Source organism: Tursiops truncatus, chromosome 6, assembly GCF_011762595.2.
Source record: "Tursiops truncatus isolate mTurTru1 chromosome 6, mTurTru1.mat.Y, whole genome shotgun sequence".
Lineage (NCBI taxonomy): Eukaryota > Metazoa > Chordata > Mammalia > Artiodactyla > Delphinidae > Tursiops > Tursiops truncatus.
Genome location: NC_047039.1, coordinates 7,243,808 through 7,270,263, shown reverse-complemented (window position 1 = coordinate 7,270,263; position 26,456 = coordinate 7,243,808). Strand labels below are relative to the sequence as shown.

At 38.8% G+C, this 26,456-nt stretch overlaps 1 protein-coding gene across 30 annotated transcripts in view; it reads right to left on the bottom strand.

Annotated features, from left to right (window-relative positions):
• Positions 1-26,456, bottom strand: part of CEP44 (centrosomal protein 44) — a 142,362-nt gene that overhangs the window by 60,635 nt on the left and 55,271 nt on the right. For 8 of the 30 annotated variants that reach the window (XM_073805756.1, XM_073805762.1, XM_073805757.1 and 5 more), the window contains exons 13-14: positions 22,403-22,500; positions 7,328-7,396 (exon numbers count right to left, since the gene is read on the bottom strand). The exons of 5 other annotated variants lie outside the window; for them this stretch is intronic. In XM_073805756.1, coding sequence (XP_073661857.1) covers positions 7,328-7,396; positions 22,403-22,500 — 167 coding nt within the window. 17 more of the 30 variants (XM_073805752.1, XM_073805755.1, XM_073805769.1 and 14 more) reach the window with 7 other exon arrangements.

Genomic DNA, 26,456 nt, shown 5'->3' with positions numbered 1-26,456 from the left:
CGGTGGAGAAACCTGGCAGAACCATCACAGCCATATGATTGCAGCCAACACCACCAATAATGGAACAAATGACATCGAGTGCCTCTTGATATGATGCCCTGAGAAGGATATAATGTCACATCTGTTTGCTTATACAACGTGTATAACCTGAATCTCATCAGAGGAAACCTCAGGGAAACTCAAATTGATGGCCGTTCTACAAATAATAGGTGCTCTTTGAAACTGCCAGCATTATGAGAGAAAAAGGAAGACTGATGGGTGTTATTCCAGATAAAAGGACACTTAAGACACATGACAACTAAGTGTAATTCGTAACTCTGGGTATCTTAGGCTAGGAAAAAACAGTTAGCTGTTATACGACATTACGGGGATAGTGGATAAAATTCAAATACGGGCTCTGGACAAACAAGCACTCTTATGTATCCTGGCAATAGGACAGCTATGATTAAAAAAGAAAATAGACTTTTAATATCCTAGAGGAATCTACAATGTAGGAAATCCAGAAATAGATAAGAGTAATTAACTTTGAAAAATTAAAAGGATGGACTGGGGGCAGAGGAATAAAAACCCCAAATACTGTATATTTGATTTTGAAGTTTAGATCTTTTTTCTATTTCAATGAAAAAATCTCATAACGAGATTCAAAGATTGAGAAATCAAATCCTTGTTAAGTCTTTGTTTTGAAAGTCTTTAAAGTTGGTTTTCGTATTGAACTGTCAGGAAGTTAACTAGCTACCCATCACCTTCAGACACAGTAGCTCTGTTTAGACGACCACTGCCAACACATGAGTCACAGGATCAGACCATAACATGCCCACAGCTTGTCTTATTTAACTCATCGCTTCAGGGAACACATGGGGAAAAATACACTCTGTACAGGCCAACCATTTTAGCACAAACGCAAAATTGCACAAAACAGAAAAAGTTGCATTTCTTAAGTAGTCTGACTAGCAAATTCCATGGTTCTATGCAAGTCTGGACCATGTTTTTGAAAGAAATGCTTTTGCAGAAATTTTGTTTCTCCTTCATGTGGAACCTGAAAAAGCTGGCAAACTGCCAAATCAGAAGTTCTGAAGACTCGAAATGCAACCTGTGTCATTTGTATTGATTGTAATCCATAGCGTGTGTGCATGTGGTCATGCCGGTGATTCATAGATAACACTGTGAATCATAACTAAAACTGGAAAAGTAGGTTTTGATAAAATATGATTTAATCAAATGCAAAAATCACATTTTAGCAACCCGGTATTGTCCTCTACTTAATGTGTTTCCTTTCTCCCCCTCCACTCCTTCCCCTCTTCCTCTCTCTCCTTTTTATTCTATCAAAGCTCACACTGGGGACTTCCCTGGTGGCAAAGTGGCTAAGAACCCGCCTTCCAGTGCAGGGGACACGGGATCGATCCCTGGTCCGGGAGGATCCCACATGCCACAGAGCAACTAAGCCTGCATGCCACAACTACGGAACCCACGCGCCTAGAGCCCATGCTCCGCAACAAGAGAAGCCACCGCAATGAGAAGCCCACGCACCGCAATGAAGAGTAGCCCCCGCTCGCCACAGCTAGAGAAAGCCTGCGTGCAGCAACGAAGACCCAACGCAGCCATAAATAAATAAATAAATTTATTAAAAAAAAAACTCGCATTGGTTTCAGTTTTCAGCCAAAGTTTGAAGGTTAAATGTTATATACCTTGAGAAAAGCTTTTGCCATGTTACCAGTTATTTCAAGGCAATTTTAGATAAGAATCCAAAATTAAGTATGACCTATGGGTATTGTGACATTTACCTGGAAAAAAATGCAAACATAGAAGTGTTTTGACAGGGCTCCCCACTTTATGAAAATCTAGACCCTTCTCATTTGTCAAGGAGGTGGAGGACTATTAAAAGTGTTTGTCTAGGGGGCTTCCCTGGTGGTGCAGTGGTTGAGAGTCCGCCTGCCGATGCAGGGGACGCAGGTTCGTGACCCGGTCCGGGAGGATCCCACATGCCGCGGAGCGGCTGGGCCCGTGAGCCATGGCCGCCGAGTCTGCGCGACTGGAGCCTGTGCTCCGCAATGGGAGAGGCCACAACGGTGAGAGGCCCGCGTACCAGAAAAAAAAAAAAAAGTATGTAAATTATGGAAAGGACCAATTTAGTGGTGTTGCTAAAAAAGAAATGAAAATGTTATAATAAAGTCAAAACCTTTAATCATTTTTTAAAAAATTAACTTCTCTCCTAAAATTAAAGCTGTTTTCCTTTCTTTTCTTCTCCAAATATTGGGTTTAGTTGAGGTTCTGGAAAGAACTTTGTGGTTTATTTTAGGTTAAATAAGCTGAAAATTCACTAGATAGCGGCATAAAATCTTTTAATGAAACATTTTGCATAGGAACATTTTTAATTTCCATAAATCGAATCTACTAAAGTCTAAAAGGCAGCTCAGAGTTTTTCTTGGCAGATTCGTACAGAGAAAAAGGAAAGCAATGAGTTTGTTTTCTTGCGCCTGTATAAATGCACCACCCCTGCACAGCACATCGTAAAGCCTGTTACATCTGAGCAACACAATTAGTAATTGTAATGACATTTATGTCTGATGAATGAAAATATGTTCATGCTACTGCAAAATAATTTAAGCGAACTCATGTGCATACAGCTTATTGTGTATGTGAAGCAAGTCAAACATAAGAAACATGATCTTCTTGTTCTGGAAGAATAAACAGAAAATAAATAAACACAGAACAAAATAAAAAGTAATTAAATACTTTCTCATTAGAAATGAATATATAACAATAAATATAAAAGAAAACACTATGCAAGAAAAATACTTCTTTACTCAACCACATCCTCTAGGCAATATTGTGAGAAATGTCCCCACTAAACCCAAGAAAGAGACTGAAGTAAATGAAGTATTACTGCCCATTTCCTGTGTGTTGATTCAGTAAAGGTGTATTAAATTCCACATAAAGTTTAAAGTGGCACCGTCCCTGCATTCCTGGAGCTCTCATGGTACAGGAGAGAGACATGCACACTCATAACACACTTGCGTAAGTAAGTACCACAGCTGAGGTGTGGTCTGGGTCCAATGCGATCACCGAAGTGGAAATCTCATCTTGCCTGGAGATACCACAGAATATTTCATGAAGGAGGTACATTTTAGCTGAGTAACAAATGACTACAAGGAACTCCCTGGACAGTTGCAAGGAGAACACTTGCAAAGGTGTGGAAGAGAAAAAGAGCATACAATATTTTGGAAAGCTAAATGTTTCAGCAGAGCTGGAGTATGAAAGGGAGAAGTTAACAATTTACCCATTATATTAAGGGTATTTAGGGGCCACTGAAATACTTTCATTGATTTTTTTGCTATCAAATTAGTTCACATTCATTAATAAATGTTTTTAAATGGGGAAAACATAAAGAAGAAAATTAAATCTACTTTACATCCTATTGGTAAATAATTATGTGACTTGACACACATTTTGTGCCACAGCCGTGCTTCTAAATATCTTGTCCACTTATTTTCCACAACAATGAATTCTCTCAGTTTTGGTTCCTTCAGGTTGATTCAATTTTCCCTAGACTTTGCAGAGATTTCTTTGATTTTGTGGTATGTAGTTGCCGTTTTCTTCTCTTGGCACTAATAAACATAGTTTTCTTTTTCTGTTATTGTTTTCTCCTCTTGCTTTCCTTCTAACAGATTGATCAATTGTTGAGAAGGGTTTTTAGAAGTTTGCTCGTAGAAGCAGTTGTGCTGGAAATCCAGAGCAAATTTTCTAGTTTTCGTTCAGAGTAAGTACATGTAAGTGGCACTGCTGGGCTAACAAGTACTGTTTAAAGGTGTCTGGTTCACAGGGAAAATTGTTTCTGGAGAAATAACAATTTTTATTCCCATTAGTAATGGATGAATGCTACTTTCTGGCATTCTTACTAACACTGAGTGTCATCTTTAATCTTTGCAAACAGCTGAGGGATTTAAAAGAGCCATGCAATAAAATCAGGATTGCCCTTTATTCCTATCGCTTTTCCTGCAGTGTGTGGGACAGATAGGAGATCGGGAGTGTGGTGCCTTTGTAGTCAGGAAGACAATTTCTTATCTAAAATTGTCAAGATTAGTGAAATAATCTAGATGAGAAATTAACCAAGGAAGTGACAAGAAGAAGAAGAAATAAGGAAACGGATATGAGAGATAATAAGAAAGTACAAATACTGTTACCAAGAACATGTTGCTAAGGGAGAGATGAAAAATCATTCTGAAAATGACCGTTATCTATAAGACATGCTACACATATGGGCGCATATAAATCTCACAACAAATTTAGGAAATAAGTGTTATTATTCTGATCGTTCGGATTTGTAAAATAGGTTAAAGTACACATTTAGAAAGTTGCTTTGTAAGGATCCCACTCGTGACTAATCCACACGCCCCCCACAGCACACTGTACTACACTAGCTTCTGAAATGCTGCCTACTTTGCTAACGTGAACATCTTGGTATTGAAAGAAATTTCTAGCTCCGTCTCCACTTCCCTGGAAGTGCCTTCCTTTCCTTAGATTTCAGGCCAGTTTGTCACCCTGCTGTCTCAGTTTTATGATGCACTCAAAAACCACGTATCACTTGTACAGTTTTGTCTTTCTTGTTGTTAGGGTAGGAGTGATGCTCTTTCCAGCTTTCTACATCCTGAGCAGAAGCTAACGTCTCTCCATTCATTTTCAGCCTCTGTGACCCTTCAAGGCTCTTAACATGTCTACTTCCACCCCCCTATCACTTACCTCTCCTTATATACTTTCCACCTTTTTATCTATGCGGGATGCCTTCTGGGAGAGTTCCTTGGACTAATTTTCCTTGTCACGAATTCATTTCTTATTAATTCAGTCCACTCCCCTATCCCAATTCCTGCTCTTTTCCAAAGATTCCACAATTTTCTTCTTTTTATTTATTTTTGTTGTTTTTCCATTGGACAATTTTCTTCTTTAATTGTACTCTCACCCGTGGAGTATGACAGATGTGAGAAGGAATGATAAAGACCTGCTTGGAGTCCCACTGGCCTGCCTTGAGTTCCCTAGCCCAGCGGGCTCTGGCTTTCCTGCCTTGTAAGCAGTTAGACAGGCAACCATTCACCTCCAGAGTGATGGTAGGACATAAAAGACCTGGACTCTCAATCTTATCCTATTATCCATGGTGCCAGGTCCTCTGCTGTCCTAGGCTTCGACTTCACTCACACACAAGGCATATATGCCTTCCCAGATGAATACTCTTTGATTTTATATTACATTTTCACCCTCTCACTTTTGTGGCATCTTGAGAGTTGGGTTCAGGAAAGGAGATGATTGCCCTTGTTTATTCACCATCTAATGTGAAATACTTTCATTATTTTTTTCATGGGAAGGCATTTTATTTTAAATAGAGCAGTGTGTACATGTCAGTCCCAAGCTCCCAATCTATCCCTCCTCCCCACTTATCCCCCGCTGGTAACCATAAGTTTCTTCTCTAAGTCTATGAATCTGTTTCTGTTTTGTAAATAAGTTCAACTGCATCATTTTTTTTTAGATTCCCCATATAAGCGATATCATACATTTGTCTTTCTCTGTCTGACTTACTTCACTTAATATGATAATCTCCAGGTCCATCCATGTTGCTGAAAATGGCATTATTTCATTCTTTTTAATGGCTGAGTAATATTACATTATATATATATATACACATATATATATATATACATATATATATACACATATATATATATACATATATATATGTACACATATATATGTATACATATATCACATCTTCTTTATCTATTCATCTGTTGATGGACACTTAGGTTGCTTCCATGTCCTGACTATTGTAAATAGTGCTGCAATGAATATTGGGGTGCATGTGTCTTTTTGAATTATGGTTTTCTCTGGATATATGCCCCGTAGTGGGATCGCTGGATCATCTGGTAGCTCTATTTTTAGTTTTTTAAGGAACCTCCATACTGTTCTCCATAGTGGCTGCACCAATTTACATTCCCACCAACAGTGTAGGAGGGTTCCCTTTTCTCCACAACCTCTCCAGCATTTATTGTTTGCAGATTTTTTGCTGATGGCCTTTCTGACTGGTGTGATATCTCATTGCAGTTTTGATTTGCATTTCTCTAATAATTAGCGATGTTGAGCATCTTTTCATGTGCCTCTTGGCCACCTGTATGTCTTCTTTGGAAAAATATCTCTTTAGGTTTTCTGCCCATTTTTTGATTGGGTTGTTTGTTTTTTTGATATTGAGCTGCATGAGCTGTTTGTAAATTTTGGAGACTAATTCCTTGTTTGTCACATCGTTTGCAAATATTTTCTCCCATTCTGTGGGTTGTCCTTTTGTTTTGTTTATGGTTTCCTTTGCTGTGCAAAAGCTTTTGAGTTTAATTAGGTTGAATACTAATTAATTTAATACTAAGTTTAATTACAATTGAGGTAATTGAGGATAATACTTTTAAATAACAATGAACAAGGCACTTTTGTTGAACACCAAAAAAATCTTTCAGAATATAGCTTTTTACATTTCAAAAATATACATAGTGGCTCAGTTTAGCACCCAAATGTCAGAGGAAAATGTAGCTTTAAAATCCAGTCCCAGCAATAATTAAGTGATTTTGATAAAGCAACATAAAACCTTCTGGCAGGAAGACAATTTCTATCACATCAGTATGTAGCAAAAGACCAGAGTAGCAAGCAAAATACCTAGTCATGTTCATCTTTGCCTTGGCTTTAAGGCTAATAATGAAAGGCTTTATGAACAACAACAAAAAATTGGTAGTGATTTGGAATTTCGATGTTGATTAAATTTGGTAATCGAATGAGTGAATACCAGTATACTGTTAGGAACCAATCTGACACTTTATTCCACATTAAAATTTTACCTTATTATTTCTTCTTTCTAAGTTTTTCAAATATAACTAGCAAGTCAGACATTTGACTTACTTTTTGTTAAAACAAAAAAAACTCATTTCATATACGAGAATATGTAAAATCAAGCCAGTATAAGTCAATGCTCCCTTTACTGACAATTTATTTGGAGTCAAGTCAGCTCTATCAGAAGTAGCAGCAGGAAAACATGTTCCAATGCATCCAAGACTCAAAATGGCAGCTGGGTTTACCCTCTATCCTTTGGGAAATATTAATTTCCTACAATATGTAAAAACTCATTGCAGATAATTATATTCCCAGAGAAACTAAAATATTGTATTCCAAGACTTTCCAAGGTAAATTGCGATGTATACTTTTAGGGAAAATAAAATGTTTTTGAGTTTAGGTTTAAGTTGAAAGGATGAAATTGAGATCTTTCCCCACAACGTTTCACAAGTACCACATCTGTCCAGCTCACCAAAGACAGGGGAGCCCAAGTCATTCATCCGATGTTCAGTCAACCAGGCAGACTCCAAAATCAGAAAACCTGATTAGAAAAAAAATTCAAGTTGTTTTACAAGTTGTTTAGTTACAAGTGCAGTAAAATTTAAATCTTGACTATTTAAACTAACAAATAAGTGACCAGATAACAAATTATAGAAAAATCATAGTTACATAAACATGGATTAGATCCTTTCAAGGGAAACCCTAGATTCCTGACCAGACCTCAACTGTGGTGTGATGTGAGAACCCCCAATTCTTTACTAAAACACTGTGAACTCAAGAACTGGAGGACAGCCTTATTAAGCTAAACTAACCTGTTTTTTGACAAATGATCACCTCTAATCCTGATGCTTGATTTGTGGGACTGAATTTTTTAACCACCATATTTTACATATACCAGTATCCATACACTTCTAAAAGCAGAGTCTCTGATGTACTGTAAATTAGGAGCTGAGTTCACATCTTCAGGCACTTTCAGTGAATTATGAGACTAGAAGTGAACTTCAAAGTTCATCTAGTTCTGTGCCCTTGGTCATGTCTCAGTGAGGACTGCTAAGATAAAAGGAGGTCTATTTCTTAGCTTTTTACTCAAATAAGTCTGATTCAAACATAATACACCTTCATTTCAGAAACTTTTAAAGTAACTTCACAAATATTTTAAGTGAAAGCTTAAATAATGAACAAAAATTAGCCAAGTGAAAGTAAAATATACTGTAATTTTATTTCTACATTTAATTATTGGACAGTATTAGCCTTTTACAAAATGTAAAATAATATTCTTATATTTTAAAAATTAATTTAAGAAAAACAAGAATATACAGTTTTTTAACATTTAAAATATCTATATTTTATTGTTAAAATAATCACAATTAAAAATGTGATGTGTATATGTCTAAATTAGACCATAACAAAAATTATACACTTTAGAATTAAAAACTGGGGTATAAATAAAAATAAAACTTAAAATTTAAAAGCTGGGGTAGGGTTTCCCTGGTGGCTCAGTGGTTGAGAGTCCGCCTGCCGAGGCAGGGGACACGGGTTCGTGCCCTGGTCCCGGAGGGACCGTTCATGCCCCAGAGGATCCCACATGCCGCGGAGTGGCTGGGCCCGTGGGCCATGGCCACTGAGCCTGCGCGTCCGGAGCCTGTGCTCCGCAGCGGGAGAGGCCGCAGCAGTGAGAGGCCCGCGTACTGCTAAAAAAAAAAAAAAAAAAAAAAAAAAAAAGCTGGGGTATAGGTGTAAAAGTATAGCTTTAAATAAAAATTGTACCAAAATGTACATACCATGTTGTATCCTGTTTCCTTCACTTAGATGATATTATGAACATTTTCTGTGTTAAAAAATATTTACCTACAATATCATTCAGTGGCTGTAAGTAGATCATTTAATGTATACACCATAATTTACTTAACCAAATCCTTTATTATTGGTCATTTAGATATTTTTCATGTTTACTTACTGTAAAGATTTCTTCTGTTGTACATTCTATATTTAAGTAGCTGCCTATAACCTTAATAATTTATTTAGAATGATTTTGAAATAAAGGAATTACTAGGGCAAAGTGTATTTTTTAAGCATTTGATATCATTTTTGCCTAAGAACAAGTAATAGAAATTAATCCAACTTCATTTATCAAATTCTATGATCATCTACCACAAAAAAAATTTCTGAAGAGTATGGACATAGGAGAGCCCCAGTTTGACAGAGCAAATAATAGGAAATAGCATTCTAGCTTTTATTTGGAGAGTTTTGACTTAATGTCACTCCTACCAAGTAGAAAAAAAGCCACTTCAATGCACACGATGTTTTCCTCCTCTAAATTTGTTTCCTTCCTCTAAATTTGTTTCCTTCCTTATAAAGAAATTACCACTTGATGAGGGCAAGACAACCAAGAAGAATGAGACCCATTTGATCTGATTGTTTTTAAGCCTCTTAAATGCCAAGTCTATGAGTTATCTGACGAAGGATTGAAAGGATATGAAAATTGAAGATATTTTTTTTGGAAGTGCATTTGACCTTACGAATCAATGCTTTCTTAGCTATTTTCCTGTCACTCTTTATCTTTACACACTCACGTTCTCCTATTGCTCCCCATCCGTTTCCACTGAGATCAGAGAAGTCTGATTGAGGAGTAGTTATGTCTTTAGTCTCATATACACAATTATAAATTAAATCGTTTGCACTTGCTATTTGCTTCAGCATATTTTCATAGGCAGGGAAAAAGAGGAACCTACAGAAAGAAAGTTTTGAAAAACTAAACTGATTCACTGGACTAGAGGGCTGGCAAATTTTTTTCTAAAGAGCCAAATAGAAAATATTTTTATCTTTGAAGTCCATAAAGTCTTTGTTACAACTACTAAAGTGTGCCCCAGCCATAGTCAAGACAGACACAAATGGGTGAAGCTGTGTTCTAATAATACTTTATTAATAAAAACAAGTGGTGGGCTGATTTGTTTACCCTATCTGCACTAAACTCTCTTTCCATTTCAAACTTTCCAAAAACTTAATCACAACAGTTTCCATTATTGGACTAGCAACCATTTTCATTTTCTTTTCTGGAATGATTCTCGCAAATTTATCTATAGGAAGAGAAAAGAAAATGTGGACGAAATGAGAGTGACATTCGTCTCTCTTTTCTTTTCCAATGATCCTCATAAGAGCTCTCTGTGATTTTTACGCACCTTGTATCAGAGCTGATTTGTGTTTGCTCACATGGAAAGTCTTCACCAACCGCATATCCTGGTGGAATTTGTCACCTCTTGAGATCATCAATGGTGGCCACTGACTTTCCAGTCTGAATCTCCCCATAGTTCCAAAATCTCTGAATTGATTCAACCTGGAGAGTCATTGAGGTTTCTGGTCCCATTGGGAGGCAGGGTCTGTCCAAGTACAGCATAAGCCTGGCCCTTTCTAGGCTCAACAGTGATACCCTATGTTATTCTGATGCAACACTTTGTGTGTGGTAGAAATTATACCTCATGTTTTTCTAGACCTGCCAGAAATGGGTCAAGGCTAATTTTGCTCTCATTAGTGTAACATATCTAACTAGTTGATACCACAGACTTCTTTACTTGACCCAGAACAAGAAATTTGCTTTGCCACCTCTAGCTGTTTAACATAATCCTCAATACCTTTCCTCAGAAAGTTGAACACTTTCACCACGAAATGCGTAACAAATGGATGGCTATGCTCCAAAATGTCCAATTTCAAACATCTTGTCAACAATGAAATCCAAACAAAGTTTCTATTAAGGACATTATGAGCCAAAATAAATTTCATGCCTAACTTAAATGTTCTACAATGTTTGACAGATAATGGAAACTGCTTGAAAATAGAATACTGTTGTCATACTTAGCATGATTTCCCGATGTTTGATTTTACCCACGTTAGAAAATCACATATATTTCAGAATATAAAGATTTGAACATTTTTCTTCAATTACACTGGTGTCTTCCACCACTCACTTTCTACTGATTGTTTTGTGTAAGTATGAAGCATGTTTGAGCATCTCCTCCATTGAAAGTTAAAAAAATTGCTAACGGCACACTCCCTTCCAGCTATCCTCCTATCTCTCTTCCTGTTCAACTAAGCGTCTTTTAACAGTTATGTATTTTAATCCCCATTCCCTGGTGTCCCACTGCAATCCAGCTTTCTTCCCTACTGAAACCACTACTGTCAAGGTGAGTGGCAAATTTCTTTTGACAGATCTGCTGGGGACTTTTCACCACTTGTTGACCATTGCTTTCTTGAAACACTTTCTTCCATCGATTTCCATAATCCTAACCTCTTTTCCTTTCAGATATTTTTTAAAGGTCCTCTTCTCACGCTTGCCCTTTAAATATGAATCATTTCCTCACGGTTTAGGCCTACCGAGGCCATCTTCTCTGCTTGCTCTGCACAGGCACTCCTGGTGATTTTTATCAACTCCATGGTTGTAAGTCTCAAATCTTCGTGCCCGATTTCTCTGTGAAGCCTTCTACCTGTGTGCATACCTGCCTAGTGGACACTGCAACTTTACTGGCTTCTGGGCATTTTAAGCTCAGTGTATCCCAAACTGAACTCCATCATCCTCACCTTTTCTCCAACCAGCTTCTTCCTATGTGTTCCCCACTGCCCACACCAGAAACTTCAGAGTCTCCTTTGACTCTTTTCTGTCCTTCATTCCCACGTTTGGTCAAAAATCAAATCTTGTTTAACCTACTTTTTAATCATTTTTAGACTTTTCTCTTTTCCCAACGGCCCCACTCCTGTCCGATTTCAAGTCATCCTAGCTACTCACTTGGCTTACTGAAACTGTCTGACTTGCTTACCTCTATCCTTTCCCCCAGGTCTTTCTCAAAAAGAAGCCCAAGTACCTGGATGAGTTTCTGTGATCCTTTGAATCCTAATTTATAACACTTCAATGGTTTTTCTGATGCTCTTAAGAGCTCAGAGATGGCTCACAACACCCTTCCTATCTGTTTAGTCTCCTTTTTTGTCACTCACCTCACACACCAAGCACATCCATGTTGAACCGTATCATAAGCATCCGTAGCATAATTCTTTTACCATCTCTCCCCTCTTCCAGAAATACTCTTAGCCATCTTCATTGCCTGGTTAGCATTTGTTCACCTTTTAAGTTTCGGCTTACGTATCATTTATACCAGAAATTCTTTTCTGACCTAATCCAATCCCTCAGACTGGCTAGCTGTTTCTTCCATGCGCTCCCATGGCGTTACTGTCTCTAAAATTGCAACTCATACTTTATATTACTACCTGTTTGATTTTTAAAAAATTTTCCTAGTAAACTGTAAGGTCCATGTGGTCAGGAAACATTTTTATCTTGTTCAAGAAGTATGAATAAAAAATATTGGCTGGATAAATTGATATGCTCTGTGTCCTCATAAAGCTAATAGATTAGTAGAAGAAACAGATATTCAGCAAATAAACAGATTAAATAAATAATAACACGTGATTGAGGAAAGTTCTATCAAGTAAAATTGAGTGCTTTGAAACACAGAGTCCTGGAACCACTGAAGCGTATAATCAGGGAGTGGCATGATACGGCATCATTTAAAAATTTTTTGAATCATTCTTTCTGAATGAAGAAAATACATGAAGAAAAAAAGTAACGGCCATGACCAGGAGTTATGGTATGGATGAAAACACTTGAGAGTTTGGAGGATTCACTGCTTATGTCTTCAGTATTCACTTAAGGCAATCATGGGATTACATAACTCTTCACCAGTGTGGTGGCCCAGGGTTGTTGCTTGGGTGTAGCGGGCAATGAGTAACTAACCAGATCATTGAAAGATGGTATTTTGTCAGGAAATTCATTCCCAACATCAGAGCCCATTTCTAATTAAAGCATTCTAGGCATACCGCCTGTACCTCCTTGGAAGTTCAAGTTCACTTGGATAAGAATCCTTCCCATTTCTCCCCTGAGGCCTTCTTTATGTTTTTCCCAGCCTCATAAGTTTATTGCGAGAATAAAATAATATAATGCACTGAGAACTGTGCCTGGCCCACAGAAAGGACTGAATGAAGGTTAGCTGTCGTTGACCTGGCTGGTCTGGAGGTGACAGCTATTGTTATTAGAGGTACAGGTGACGGAGTCCAGAGGCACCACGCCTGAAATGGTTTCTTTCTTCTCTGACCTGCTCTCCCATTTGTCCACACACTCATTCTCATTCTCGGTCGTACTGGTTCGCAATTTCTGGAACAGAGACTTGTCGCTCTCCTTCAGCATTTTCTCGTGAACTTTGGTCTCGTACTCAGGCTGGTCCCCTTTAGATAAATGAACCGACTGATCTTCCCCCAACCTCTATACTGTCCACCTACTCATCAGCACCACCTCCACCATCTAATTTCCAGACACGGTGAAGAGGTAAATGCATTCCTTCTGCCCCAGCTTAATGGCTGGTGATGTCTCTTTCCCATCTATATGGTCTATGTTGGAAAGTTTTCTCTCCTGAATATCTAGCATTCGGGTGGCAGTGGGTTTGGTTTTCGCATTCTCCCTTTATTGAGGTCACTCAGCCTAAGACATTTATCCTCTTTTCTTTTCTCTCCTTTCCTCTTCTCTTCTAATTCACAGAGAGGCAGCAAACACATTAGACTTCTAAACAGTCATCCTGATACACAGCAGGTGAGAGAAAATCAAAGACTTTCCTGCAGGAGCTGAGAGCACTTATAATACCCAGTGTCATACTGACCATTCTTTATAACCTTAACCAGCTAGTAGAAATTATCTGATTCTAACTTCACTAGCTATATGGCTTGAAAAATTATAGTGTCAATTCCTAATTATGTATGGCCAGAAGCTCATCTTAGACAATATGGTGTTTATGTTGTTTATAAGAACATCTTGAAAAGATAAATCTGTTTGATAAATTAAACTTTCTTAGCTGAGCTTCTCCAACCCAATAAGTAAATGACTACAGACATCTCAGGGAACTTTATCAAATGACACTGTCACTCACACCCTGGCTTCTGAGCTTTGTCCTTGTCTTTGATTATAAGTTTCCTCAAACTCTCTTGCAAACTTTTCATTTGTTACAATGATAAAGTAAACGAGGCTTTCCTGTAATGAATTTAATTTTACAATTTGTTCCTGGAATTAATCGTTGATTAAAAGGCTTGTGGTGGTCTTTGTAAGTCCTTTAGTGTTTCATTATTATAGAAACTCAGGAAACATTTATCAAAGAGTTCTTGTGCTTTAGGAATCATTCCATGCCAGGTTTGAATATGTCAATAATGCTTAATAAAAAATGTACAATCTCATAACCAACGAACGACCAGTGTTTACACTATCCATCCGCCTTTTAACTCCGCCCGTAACTCCTATACAATCTAGATCCAAGTCTCCTGCAGCAATAAACAATCTTGACTCAGACCTCCAATTTTATAGCCTCACAGTTCACGCTCTTCATCAAAACCTATGAACCCTCAAGGGCTTATCCAGCCGGGTGTTTTAGAAAAAAAAGTTGCATTTCTCCCTTAGAAGAATTCTCATATCAGCCACTAAGAATTCTCATATCAGCCACTCATTTTGTTACTGGAATATTTTGGGTGACTAGTAATCATATGTGCCACTTTGACTATCCAATAGAGACTTAAAATCCTAGTGACACATTTCATACTGACAGGAAACCATCCTTCCGATTATCCAGATCCCAAAGTAAAGTTTCATTTGCCCCATTTCTGAGTTCATTCCTCAGGCTTAGGCTCAGATCAGGTTAAAAATTAATCTTTCCTTAGCCAAGAACTTGCACAGCTAATGCTTGCAATACTGACTCATGTATTTAAAGTCATGCACAAAAATGGCAGAGTGCGTACTGTTACGCCATGGAAGGAATCCGGGGCAGAGTGTGTGCCATCCCTGCCTCTGGCCATGACGTGAAAACTGGGCTTCACAGCTCTACAGCTCAGAAGAGTCCCAGGTCTGGCATCACAATGGAGGGAAAGCCGTGGACAGCTCTCTGCTGGTTCTCGTGATCCCCACGCTCCCACGGAGAGACTTGGCTTTCCCGGAGCCCTCCTCTTCGAACTGTTTCCCCAGATCCCTTCATGGTCACTCTTTCTCCTCCATCAATCTTTATTCAGATCACACCTTCTCATCGAGACCCACCCTGACACCCTGTGAACATTTACGTCCCATCCTACCCGCCCCTGCATCCCAACCTCTCTTACTCCGCTCTCCTCTCTTCTTTTTTCATACTCCTAAGTATGTCAGTTGGAACAATTATATCCCCCATTCTTGGGTGTTATGGCGGCTACAATCTCAGAATATCAAGGTAGAGAGAGAGGGTGCATTGTTCTGGGCAATATGGAGGTAAGGCCAGCTTCTTTCGTTTATACCATGTCTTCAGGCAATTACTTTCTTGGAAGATAATTTTAGTAGGTCTGATTATTGTCAAAAACCCATTTTCAAGAGATTAAATTTTGTATGATCATAAGTTGAATACTCAAATGGGATGAGCCTAATTGATTTTAGGTTACATTGTCTTTTTGAGATAATATAACAGCTGCCAGTGTTGGCTCTGCTACTTAAAATGTATGATTAACAGAAGGATTCAAATGTTTAAACATTGGAGTTGGAAGTTAAAAATGTATTTAAATTAAGCAAAGACAATATCTTGGGTAGTCCTGAGTGTCCTGTAAGTGAAAAGTCATCAGTTAGCAGCATGAAATTTTAAGTGATGACATTTTCCTCTTAAGATAAGACAGTCCCTTTGATCTTTCATCTGATATGTCAGCTAGAAAGATGGGTTGGTCCCCTCCTGTTTCCTAGCTGAAAAGATGATCCCAAACTGAGAGCCCCTGACTGTCAGAATACACCTTCTCCATCTTTCTCACACCGGGAAGATAAAATTGCTGATATCTGAAAAATGAAAGTGTGTTGTGATGTATCTTGTGCAGATCTTTGTATTAGTTGAGAGAGAGGCCGTTATGCTAAGGTAACAAATAGTACACATCATTTCCACCCACAACTATTGACCACAACTAGTCACAAAGTCCTGCGTAATCGCAAAGAATCTGAGAAATGTTAGCACTCTGTCTCCAGTACAATCCTTAACACACTCTTTAAGGGCAAGACACGTTCCTTAAAGAAGGATGCCGGCAATAGTGTGTGTGTGTGTGTTTGTGTGTGTGTGTGTGTGTGTGTGTGTGTATGCTCACTTGTCCCTCTTGAATCACTCTCTCGTGGTGCCACAAAAATCAGGAACAAGGTTTAATAAATGAAGACTAGTGCCTCGATGGTACCGCTAAAGGATAAACTGAGACATGTTAACATTGCTAAGAGTTTATCTGAGGAAACATCAGTGTGAATGGGGCAGTGCCAACCCAGAAGTGGTTAGGAGTACTCCACAGAGAGGAGCTGGGACAAGGGTCTTGTGGAGAAAATGCAGAAGCAAAGTAAATAACTCATCTGACCTGCTACAGCTTCACGCTTGCATTATTTGGGAAAGTGGAGCTGGCGGGTTGCGATTGGTAGTTCTTGCCCTGCAGGCATTCACAGGAATTGCTGGTGGCTTAGGTCTTGGTGGCTTACAGAGGCTGCTAAGGCATTAGACACCCTCATTCTAATGGTTTCCTTGTTTAATTAACTTAATTAATTTAACAGTACGATTGGAAGGAGTCTTAAAATGTCTGGACAAATACTTTTTAAAACATTCTTTTTTTAAAAATTGAAGTATAGTTGATTTACAAAGCTGTGTTAGTTTCAGGTGTACAGCAAAATCATTCAGTTATATATATATTCAGTTAAGTATACATATACATAACTGAATATATATATATATTCTTTTTCAGATTCTTTTCCCTTATAGGTTACTACAAAATATGGAGTATAGTTCCCTGAAAAAAAATTCTTAGTTTTGAAATAAGAAAACTAGAATGTGCTCAAAACAAATAATCACACTTTACCTTATCTTCCCTTTTATAAATACACATATTTTATATGTTTATAAAAATTAGATTCAAAGTTCTCTACCACCCAAGCACATGTGTGTAACACTGAGAATCCCTACTTGGATAATGGAAATCCTTTTCCAATAAGAATCATAATAAACGAGAATTCTGACATCAGCTTTTGTGGGTGGGAAAGCAGGTTGCATATTTTCTCCACAGTATTTAAAAAATGAATTAGAGCTTCTAGATACTCAAAAATCCCCAATAAAATTCTTTTTGTGATTCTCTTCTTGTTTTTGCTTGAATTAACCCTATGGCTTTTCCTGAATCATCCTCTTTTAGTCAGACTCACAGTGTTGATTCCCTGCAGGTACTAGGAGTTCAGAGTTAAAAATAAGATACTCTTCATTTTTGAGTATAAACCAATACCTTAAAATTTCTCAGGGGAGTTAATGAAGATTCCATGAGCAATGATAGCCCCTAAGACTTTCCCACAGCAGAGAGAGAGAGAGAGAGAGTGTGTGTGTGTATATACATGCAGAGAGCAGGGAGGATGTGATACATGAACAGTAAATTTGGTAAATGTTTTCACAGGGTTTGTAAATTTATTCCAGAGACAAAACAGAAACAGAATGACCTCTGCCCAGCCCCATTGCTCCTCACTGACTGAGTGATATAGAAAAGGTCTGGACAAGTTCTCTGTCACTAGACCCCATGTCCAGAGATTGAAGACAAGCAGTCACCGTGAAGGGCTTCCTTTAACAAACAGACGAAGGGGTGAAGATGTGCTTGGAGAGAATTCATTCCAGTTAGTGTAGAAACAGTCTGTTAAAAACAGACTGCTAGGATTCTTTTGGGTAACTTGGCCTGACTTCAAAAGAGAAGGGCCTGAATAGGTATATGAATGATATATACATAACTGAATCACTTTGCTATATACCTGAAACTAACACAACACTGTAAATCAACTATATTTCAATAAAAATAAATGTTAAAATAAATAAATAAAAATAAAATGAAAGAAGGAAAGAGAAGGGCTCTGTGATTGCAGAGAGGCAAGCTGGACCCCAGTGATCAGCTGCACCTGTCCTCACCCACCTCCAGGTTACCTCAGTGCCCCACTCTCACCCCATATAGGTAGGTTTTTCCATGTGAGACACACATGAAAGTTTCTATTTGAGTAGCTTGGAAATTGTACTTTGTTAATTAAAGGTCTTTAAGTTCATGGATTTTGTTCATTTAGAAAAAGCCTATCCAAGAAGGAACACCCAATCAAAATGATAGTTTTCCAATAACAGTAAATTAAGTGAAATTTCCCCAAATCGGCACTGTTATGGATCGAATTATGCACCACCCCCCAAATTCATAGGATGATGTCATTGCTCCCAATACCTCAGAACGTGACCTGTTTGAAAACAGAGCAGTTGCGAGTGTAATTAGTTAAAATGAGGTCATACTGGAGGGGGGTGAGCACCATATTCAATGTGCCTGGTATCCTCACAAAAGGGGGAAATTTGAACACAGACACACACAGGGAGGACAGCACGCAAAGATAAAGGCAAAGATTGTGCTGAAGCTTCTGCAAGCCAAGGAACACCAATGACAGCCGGCAAACCAGCAGAAGCTAGAAAGATTCTTCCTCTCAGTTCTCAGAAAGAACCAACTCTGCTGAAACCTTGATCTCAGACTTCCAGCCTCCAGAACTGTGAGACAGTAAATCTTGGTTATTTACGGCACCCCGTCTATGGTATTTTGTCGTGGCAGCCGTGGCAGCCGTAGCAGACTAGCGCAGGCGCTGAGAACAAGCACGCTGTGTGTCTGCTTTAATCCTGTGTTTTCCACAAAACAACCTACATCGCAGAGGGTAGCCGCAGACAGTAACAGCTGACCGGAAACACAAGCCACTGGGATTCCTCAGTTCTGGAAGACATCTCACTTAAATATATCTACCGCCAACAGCATCGCATCCTAGGGCCATAACAAGGATGTCGTGAAGAAACATGGATTTCTAGAATCCTGGCAGGTTAAAACAAGGTGGTTTCTTGAGATGATATTATCAAAAAGAAAATCGTTAAGGAAAGAAGATGTGGAAGAGTCTTGGGAGAAAAGAGTCTTGTCTCCATGGTTACTTCACTATGTACTGTCTCTGTTGCACAGGTTTTCCTCCATCACTGACCCCTCAGTCCAGACGAATCCCTTCCCCTACGAGCTCATCCATCAACTTTGGCTCTGCAGTCATTCATACTTTCACCAGCTTTCATACACTTCTTCCTTCTTGTAATCGCTTTGTCTTCCCCCACTACTCTCTTACACAGTTTTTAAGCAAACGCTTTTCCGAGGCTGCAGTAAGAGCTGCTATTAACTTCGGAGGAGGTCCGGTGTATGCAGAAGTGGCTGTAGGGTCAGTTTTGCAGCTCCCATTTAGCTACTGGATTTCTAGCAGGTCAAGGAAATGATGAAGGAGATTCGGGGCTTGGTTTCTGGCAGCAAACTCCACAACCATAACTCTTGCTGGATTTAGTGGAGCAGAGCAGCGTGAATTCGTTTAAGTCAGGCTGGGATCAAGTTTGAGGAAGATTAGATTAGACCAAGAAGGAAGTGGATGGTGGTGGGAATTGGGAGGAGGGGGTGAGGAATGAAGGGTATTAAAGATGTTAAATTCAACAATAATGACGATGATAACTAAAACTGATCACTCTCATGCTTAGTACATTGTCTCCATAAGAAGCTAGGACATCAATAAGTATGTAAAAAACAATGGTAATATTTAAGTGCATTTCTGCAGCCTCTAGAAAATGGTTTAAATATGGACAAGAGATTATTTTATTTTCCTGATTGTTCAATAAACACTTTGCTAAACAATTTTTTTAAGGTATTGAATTTCCCTAAAGTGATCTCTTCTAAAAACTATTCTACTCATCAGACACAATGTTTTAAAATTTCAGGCATTATCAAAAATCTTCTTCTTTTTCTTTTTCTTTTTTTTTGCATGAGATACTTTGATTACATGCTTCCCCACATTGATGCAAACGGAAGGACACCAAAGCCATGGCCTTATTTTCAAAATTTATTTTAGAAGTATTTAACGGGCGGACGATGAACTTGACAGTAAGGTTTTTATAAGCTATCAACCTCTGCTCTGTGCTATCAACCTTGAGCTCTTCCAGGCACTCCTGGTTATGTCAGAATTCTCCCACCACAGCAACTTTGTGGTCGATGTGCCGTAGTCATAGGGACCTGAACTAACCAGAGATGTCTGGAAGAGGGGGTGTCTGACCAAGCTGGAAATTCCAGGAAACTTACCAAAAAAGAACACATTAAATGCTTGTTAATTCAACCAATATTTCATGGACACCAGCATTCTGGAAAATTCTTTGTTGTGCTTGAGGGTAAAAATGAGTTAGATACCATTCCAACCCTTGAAGAGCTGATACTCTGGTTACAGCCCAGAGAGGGTGAGCTGCAATCCTTAGAGCACACTCTAAATCAACACCTGAAAATACTTCTGAGGGGTCACTCTTTTATACTTTTATTTCTCCTAATTGAAGAATGTTCATTAGAAATTATCTGGGGAAAAAAATAGGCTGATTTCTCTGGACATGTTATCCCTCTTTAATTTTTACTTAGCAAACCCGTAGCTCTTACTAGGTTCCAAGCCTTACTATAGTCACTTTTTGAAAATTAACCCATTACTATGATAACACTCCTGGGAGGTATTTATTATTATTTTCTCCTATTTGATAGATGAGGAAATTGGAGCCCAGAGCTAGTAAGTAGCCTGCTCAGGTTTACATAGCTAGCAAGTAGGTTACCTTTAAGTAAGATAATCAAAGATAAAAATGTTTTTAAACTATCAAAATAAAAAGGAAAAAAATCATATTCTGTATTCAGGATTTAAAGTAAATCAGAACAAGTTTCTCTAACATTTTTCAGTGCCATACTAATTAGGACAACATGTTCTGTTCTTGATATCTAAAGATGTGTATGAGAGAATAAAATGTGGAAAAATAAAATATCTTCCCCCCCAAAATCAGGTTATGTTATTGTCCTTTTCAGACTGGCTAAAGAGCAATTAATTAATCTATGTGAAGCTTTCTTGGATCTATTAAAATGTTTGGCCTATGCACCCTCTATTGGGGAAAATATTTAATCACAAGCTCTCGTGATAAACACCATTAGGTATGGTTTACTCATCTGAAAAGTGTAGATAGTACCTCTGATGAGTACCTACATCAGAGGATTATGAAAGGATTTCTCCTTTTGTGATGTGATGCTATGACATCCAGGTAGGACACCTGGATACTGGAAAGGAACACTCCTCAGCCCGGCCCTTATGCTTTGCTATGAGCAAAGTATAGCTATAAAGAAAAAGGAAACCTTAACATCCACACAATCAAAAGTAAATGCCAACATGTAGATCAGCCAGTAAACCAGTGTAGGCTCAGAGACAGCTTCCCAAACTGCGTCAGCCCAGCGAAAAGGTTACTTTTCTCAGGTTAGCAAATTGGCTTCCTGATCACTCTGATCTTAAAGGTTTAAAAAAAAAACAAAAAACAAAAACTTTTTGCTTCAAAGTAATATGAGACAGAGTCCTACTTATTACGGAAGACCTTACAGAACTCGTTATGTACTTCTGACTTCTTGGTAAAATGACTAAATCAGTACTTCTGGGATAAGAGATTGTGCTGTCAGACAGCAGAACAGTCAACCCAACAATCGCACCTCTGAAGGAAGCTCAGGTTTTTAGCTTTATTACCTCTTGGAATGGGAAGGTCATCCGCAAATCTGTCTGATGATGAGGTCCTGATAAATAAGCTTTAATTAACACGCTTCACTTTAAGAGTCCTTAATTCCAGTATCTTAGCACAGATTAGGAAAGCAAGATATAAACTGAATCGTCTGTTGAAAAATTGATGAGCCCCTTGAGCTCATTATCAAAGCAAACTTAATCTAGACCAAGATGCCTTAAGAATTGAGTCAAATGATTCAATTGATAATCATCAGATTCACAGGATTCCCCAAACTCACGGAAATATATTTTTTAATTTTAATTTTATAAGACTGCTCATCAGACCTTAACACTGGTTAAATTGGATGATCTCTTTGTGTTGAGCTCCCTACCTAACTGGCTTTTCAGTCCACAGTTCCCCTTTTTGGAAACCCAGACTAGTCTTGCAGCCCTGTTTCCGGGGGGGCCTGCTGGCTCGGCCCTTTCCCCTGTCCCAAGCTCCTGCCGGTGGTGCACACAGGGCCTTCCCTTGGATACTCTGCAGTAATATTTCTTGGTCACTGCTGGTGTGTTAAGGTGCATACGTTTATTTGTTTTGTTTTATGTAGATCCTCAAATCCTAAAAAGTTAAGCATATCGCCTTCTGACAGACCTACTTATTTTATGTCTAAGAACTATGGTCCCAGACACTGTAGATATCTACAAAAATGACAAAAATCTTACTAAAAACAACCTAGAATTACAAGGCCATTATGGGAAACATTCCAATTACACAAGATCCTTTACTTAAGAAGTGTACTCAAAAGCAAGGACTCCAAAATCAAGCAAGCAGAATGGAATGCCTGTTTTAATTGGCATACAGAAGCCTCCAGAAAGGCTTCAAAATTCCAAAAGAGCTTCATTAAAAATTTTGTTGCTGGGACTTGCCTGGTGGTCCTGTGGTTAAGACTCTGCTTCCACTGCAGCGGGGTGTGGGTTCAATGTCTGGTCGGGGAACTAAGATCCCACATACCTCGTGGTGTGGCCTAAAACATAAATAAATAAAATAAAAGTTTTGTTGCTAAAGGCTAATGAAAAATGAAAGACACAAGAGGTACCTAAAATGAAAGATTAAAGACTGACATAACTCCTACTGCCCCCCTCTATCCTCCTGTGTTTAAGTACTCATTCTAGCAATTCTCTGTCTGAATTGTCTTTCCACTCTGAGGAGACTACGTGACAATAAACAGAAGTCCGTCAAGTTAGTGGTCTTACAGATGCCCCTAGATATACCCTTGAAGGAGGGCACTCCTATGGGTCTCTCCCAGGGTTGATGGGACTCTGAGGAATTTTCTGGTAAGCTGTTACATTATTCCCTTAAAGAGCCAAAGAAACTAATATTAATGAAAAATCTTGCATATCCTTGGAAAGCTGGCAGAAGCCAGGTAAGGTTAAAATTCTTGCCAAAGTCAGCTCTCTCAGATGTCTGTCTCAGTGCCCAGTCTAGTGAGAAAAATAAAGATTTCCATTGTCCCCTCCTTTCGAAGTCCAGACCCATTGTGCAACTGAGTCCCCCTAAAACCGAGCTCCTCTGCCGAGTATATGATTAACCTCTCCCTCCGTTATTCCCTTTCTTGTCCAACACTTGCTCTCCTCATGATTGATAAGTATCAAAGAAAAGGGAGGATTGAAACCAGATAGGACCCTCTGGCTCCCTCCCAGGTACAAATCCTTTCTTTGTCCCCCATTTCTTCTTTGGTCTGTTTTCCTCTCTCTGGCTAACACCCCAAACTTGGTGAACATTGCATCTAGGCTCTATAAAAAGAAAAGGACCAAAAGACAAGAATAAAACTGCCTGTGTGGTCTACAGACCCTAACATTTTGACTGGCATCCATGGCTGTCACTTTTTCAGTCCTGATTCAAACAGGAATAACCAGGAGGCATTTGTGATTCAGGACTCTCTTCCTCTGGCTGGGCCCTGCTTCCCTGAACAACACCACCTGCTCCTCCGAGATGAACACTTCTGGGGAAGTTGAAGCTCAGTTACAGAAGATGACTGAGCAAGCCACTGGGCTTAGAAAGGTGACTCCTTCAATGGAGTCCTTCTTGGACTTACTTGATTTAGATTAGTTTGGGTCTTGGAGACTATGCTTCTGACATGCACTCCAGACATTGGGAATTGCCCTACCTATAATAGTCCTAGTAGTCTCCCTGGCATGCTAAGTGCTCTCAAAAGTTTCCAGTGCATGTCCACAGCCACTAACCACCAAGCAAGTGATCTCCCTAAGACTGGAACATCAAAAAAGGAATGAAGAGAAAGACCAACTTAAAAATTGTGAAGCTGGGGACTTCCCTGATGGTCCAGTGATTAAGACTCCATGCTTCCAATGCGGGGGGCATGGGTTCAATCTCTGGTTAGGGAACAGCCCACTGCAGGGAGAAAAAAAAAAAAAAAGGGAACCTGAAATCATGGCCTGTGAATATCACAGAGATTAAGCACAAAAACATCATGACCTATGACTAACACACAAGGATCAATAAAAACTGCAAGAACTTCAGAATGGTAGCTGGAAGTGGCCCTAATGCCATCCCTCAGTGAAGTTGAGAGTCTGATCAAAAGGGGGGAATTGCTAAAAAAAAAGAAAAGAAAAGAAAGAGAAGCCCAGAATGAGGTCACTTACCCCACAACAGCAAACCAAGATTTAATATCCAACTTAATTACAGTTTCAGCCACTCCCAGAAAAGTGACCTTTAACCAGTCAATCTGGAATTACCTGACCAGTACTGGTGAGGTCACCGGCAGAATAGAACCCTGCCTGTCTCCAAAGGAAGGTAACCTTGCCTGAGACAATCCACTCTTTGTTAGAAACTTCCTCTTTCTATCCCCTTCTGCCTATAAAAGCCTTCCATTTTGTACAGCTCCTCAGAACTCCCTTTTGCTTGTTAGATGGGATGCTCCCTGATCCATGAATCGTTGGATAAAGCTAATTAGATCTTCAAATGTACTCGGTTGGGTTTCGTTTTTTAACACAACAAATACCTCAAAATCAGTGCACTACAGAAAAGGCAGTAATTTACTTCCTGAGGAATACTATACTAAGTACTTCAGATACGTTTTCTTATACCACACTATCTTTATTCATTCATCTGTCAGTAGACACAGAAGTTGTTTTCACACACTGGCTACTGTGAATACTGCTGCAATGAACTTGGGAGTGCGGATATCTCTTTCAGATACTGATTTAATTTCCTTTGGATATGTACCCCAAAGAGGGATGGCTGGATCACATGTTAGTTCTATTTTTAGCTTTCTGAAGTATTTGCACACTGTTTCCCATGGTGGCTGCACCAGTTTACATTCCCACCAACAGTGCACAAGGGTTCCAAAAAGCACTAGGTCTTGAGGCAGACAAATCAGGGTTTAAAACCATGCTCTACCTGCTCCAAGCTATGTGAACTTAAGTCATATCACCTTTCTGAATTCCCGCTTCCTTGTGCGTAAAAAGAAATTTACATCATAGGGTTGTAAAGACTTGATGATAAAAAAAGGGTTTTATAGTGCCTAGACAGCGCCAATCATGTACTAGGTATTGAAACAGTTGTAGATCTTTCTTTCTTTCTTCCTTTTTTTCCCTACCTTCCCTGATTTCCACTCAGTTGTGAATTGGGTAGCACAGATTAATCGCCTGCTCACAGAAGTAAATAGCACTTTGGTATGTATAGCCAAATGCTTCTCAAGGGTTGGGAACCATCGACCCCAGCACCTTCTAACTCTCTGGTTTAATGTTGGCATTCATAAAAATGCAGTATCTACGTCTTGCTACCCTGCCGAGGAGGCAGAGACGAGGTTGAGTGTAATGCTGCTCAAAACCCGATCTGAGCAATTAAAGAAAGTTTCCATGTAAACCACAAGTGGTAGCAGTCAGGTCACTCTGTGGGCATGCTTGGAGGAGAGCACTGTGACTTATCTCTCACTATTTTAAAGCGTAAAGTATTGAAATTTGCAGTGAGATTTGTGCCAAAAAGCCTCCTCTTTATGATGCAGTGGACAATTTCTTTCCTACAAATATTCAGGCAATTTCTCAGGACTGTGCTGCTTTGGGTATCAATGCTGAGCACATGAACCAAATGCACTCCTATAATAAAACATTAATCTATCCCCCTGGTGCTTTTCCTAAAAGTATTAAAAAACAAGTCACTCAAGAGCTGTTGCTAGGAGGTTCTAGAGACCCACTTCAAGAAACAAAATTCAACTTCCAATCAACTGGGTAAGGTCAAAGTTTTATCTCAATGTGATGACATTTAACTCTGACAAGTTGGATATATATTCATCTTCATAAAATACAACACCGAGATTCTGAGCTCCAGGGCCAAATTCTCTGAATGCCTGTCTGTCGCTATCTGTATTACATATATCCTCCAAGAGATTCACTCGGATCAAGGATAGATTTTTCAAGTGGAAACATCATCAGCAAAGAAAAAACAGAAAAATGCAGGGATTGAAAGGATTGGAGACAGTACAGTGAAGAGAATTGAAAAATACATTTTATGCAAGATTATCAAGTGCCTTAGACTGTGTCACGTTTTTGAGAAAAATAAAACTGAGGGGAGACATGATAAAAAGTATACAGCCCAGTGGATTTGTAAGAATCACTATTAATTATTGATCTCTATGCATTTGCCTCAGTAGCCCCAGAGAATTTTCTTCAGGAAACATTCTAATATCAAAATCCAAGATGCTGTTTGTTATCAAAGCTAAAGAAAAAGTAGAAAACTGATAAACGTTGAAGGGCTGATGACATTTTAAATGCTTCATTCATCTCATTATCAAACAGTTGTAGGAAACTTACTCATATTATTCAAGAATCAACTATTTTATTATTGACTTACAGAACTAAAGAGAAAATAAAAAATCTTATTCTTCTACTGAAATATAGACCTTACAGACACCCACATTCCTTGGAAGGCTTGTTTTGCTATTTATACCAAAGGTGGGTATAC